The sequence below is a fragment of the Perkinsus marinus genome (assembly GCF_000006405.1).
Source record: "Perkinsus marinus ATCC 50983 genomic scaffold scf_1104296977064, whole genome shotgun sequence".
In the NCBI taxonomy this organism is placed as follows: Eukaryota; Perkinsozoa; order Perkinsida; family Perkinsidae; genus Perkinsus; species Perkinsus marinus.
The window spans coordinates 348,912-350,387 of NW_003200286.1; the positions used below are offsets into that span (position 1 = coordinate 348,912).

Sequence of the window (1,476 nt, forward strand, 5' to 3'; positions counted from 1 at the left end):
GGTTGCCCAAATCAGCAGCTTGTTCTTCGCCTCCATCAATGTCAGCATCGGTCTTCTCATCTGTGTTCATTCCGTCGGGTGCAGGATGTGGTTCCGGATTATCAGTGAGGTAGGTTTCTTGTCGTGACCGTTCACGTGGCTGAGGGTCAAGTAGCGAACTGGGGCGTGTTGGCTGCTCTACCGAGTCTTTTATCAGTTTCTCCAAGTGCTCGTCATCGATATCATCATGAGTGAGGTTGAGACGTTCATGGAGAGACTGGTAGAACTTAGCCTGCGTGACCATTGGCGTCTGGGAGATCTTCTGGAATACCGTAGGCCTCATCATGCAGTAGACCACTGGGTTGGTGGATTGTCCTTGAAATGACGCTTGGAGTGATGAAAAATGGAGAGTGAGAGCCAATAGCTGGATCCGGTCTTCGACAACAGTACCAAGGTTGTCTATCTTGCTTTCAACTCGCAGGAAATGAGCACGAGGCAAGTCGTCTTCGTTGTCCCTCGGAGGCACCGAATTTGTGTTCAGGTCGTCCTGCCCCATTCTCTCTGACACAAGTGGACTCTCTTCGTACGCCAGCCAATTCTGCGTCCTGCATAGGGCATCAAAGTCGGCGGCCTCCGGGTCTGTGAAGAAGATAGGCAGTAGAAGGCTTGGATCCATGCAGTTCCTGAGCGGATGAAGGCGGATCCTGGAGCTGTCACCCACTCGGCTCAATATTGTGTATGCAGCACCAGCTAGCCATGCAGCAGACCAGTAGTCGGTTATCCTATCGTCTTGTTCAGGTGGTACACCCTTGAATGGGAGTTGCACCCACGCTCCCTGGAATATAGCTCCCACCGTTTTATGAGCAGTTACAGCAGCACAGAGAGTGAGTGGGATTTGCTCTCTAGTGAACAACACATCTCCCGTAGATCCATGGACGTCGAAGCGCTGTCGCCTGAGTGTGACCGGATTTCCTTCACCATCGAACTTCACTGTGACCACTGGTTCCTCACCAAAGAACTTTATGTCGAGTACCTCACCAAGCATACCATTGGTAAACCGTTTGGCAGGGTCGTTAACGCTAGCCATGACACGACAACCCTTCTTTAGGTGTATAGTAGGCTTGAAGCCCATCGCATCAACATCCCTAAAGGAGAAGTTGCTCCCCAGCGAGCGGTGCACGGTATCTGTAGCTCTAATAGCAAATTCCTCTCCCGAAAGAGCCTCGAGATGCATCTTGTTGTATTCATCAGCTTGGCGATTAGTGAGGCAAATAGTGGTATGAGGGAATCTGAGGTAACACTGATAGTTTCGAGGCTGAAACTTTAGTCAGTTAGGCGAATGTACCATCTCACCTCGGTGGTCTCGTTCCACCATCGCGATCACGGATGATGCTCAAGACTTTCATGGAGGTGTTCGAGAACTGAGGTAATCCAGCTCTGATTCTTGGAGCACTTCGTATTTCAGCCAGGAGCTTCAAATAGTCGGTGTCCTGACCT

General features: G+C 50.7%; 1 protein-coding gene across 1 annotated transcript in view; it reads right to left on the reverse strand.

The window, feature by feature from the left end:
• The window catches only part of Pmar_PMAR024747 (hypothetical protein), a gene marked incomplete at both ends in the record, with an annotated part of 1,851 nt that extends 466 nt beyond the window's left edge, over positions 1-1,385 (reverse strand). Inside the window, 2 exons of the mRNA XM_002764540.1 lie at positions 182-1,268; positions 1,333-1,385. Of these exons, the coding sequence (XP_002764586.1) occupies positions 182-1,268; positions 1,333-1,385 (1,140 nt within the window). The remainder of the gene's footprint in view (positions 1-181; positions 1,269-1,332) is intronic.
• Between the last annotated feature and the right edge of the window lie 91 nt (positions 1,386-1,476).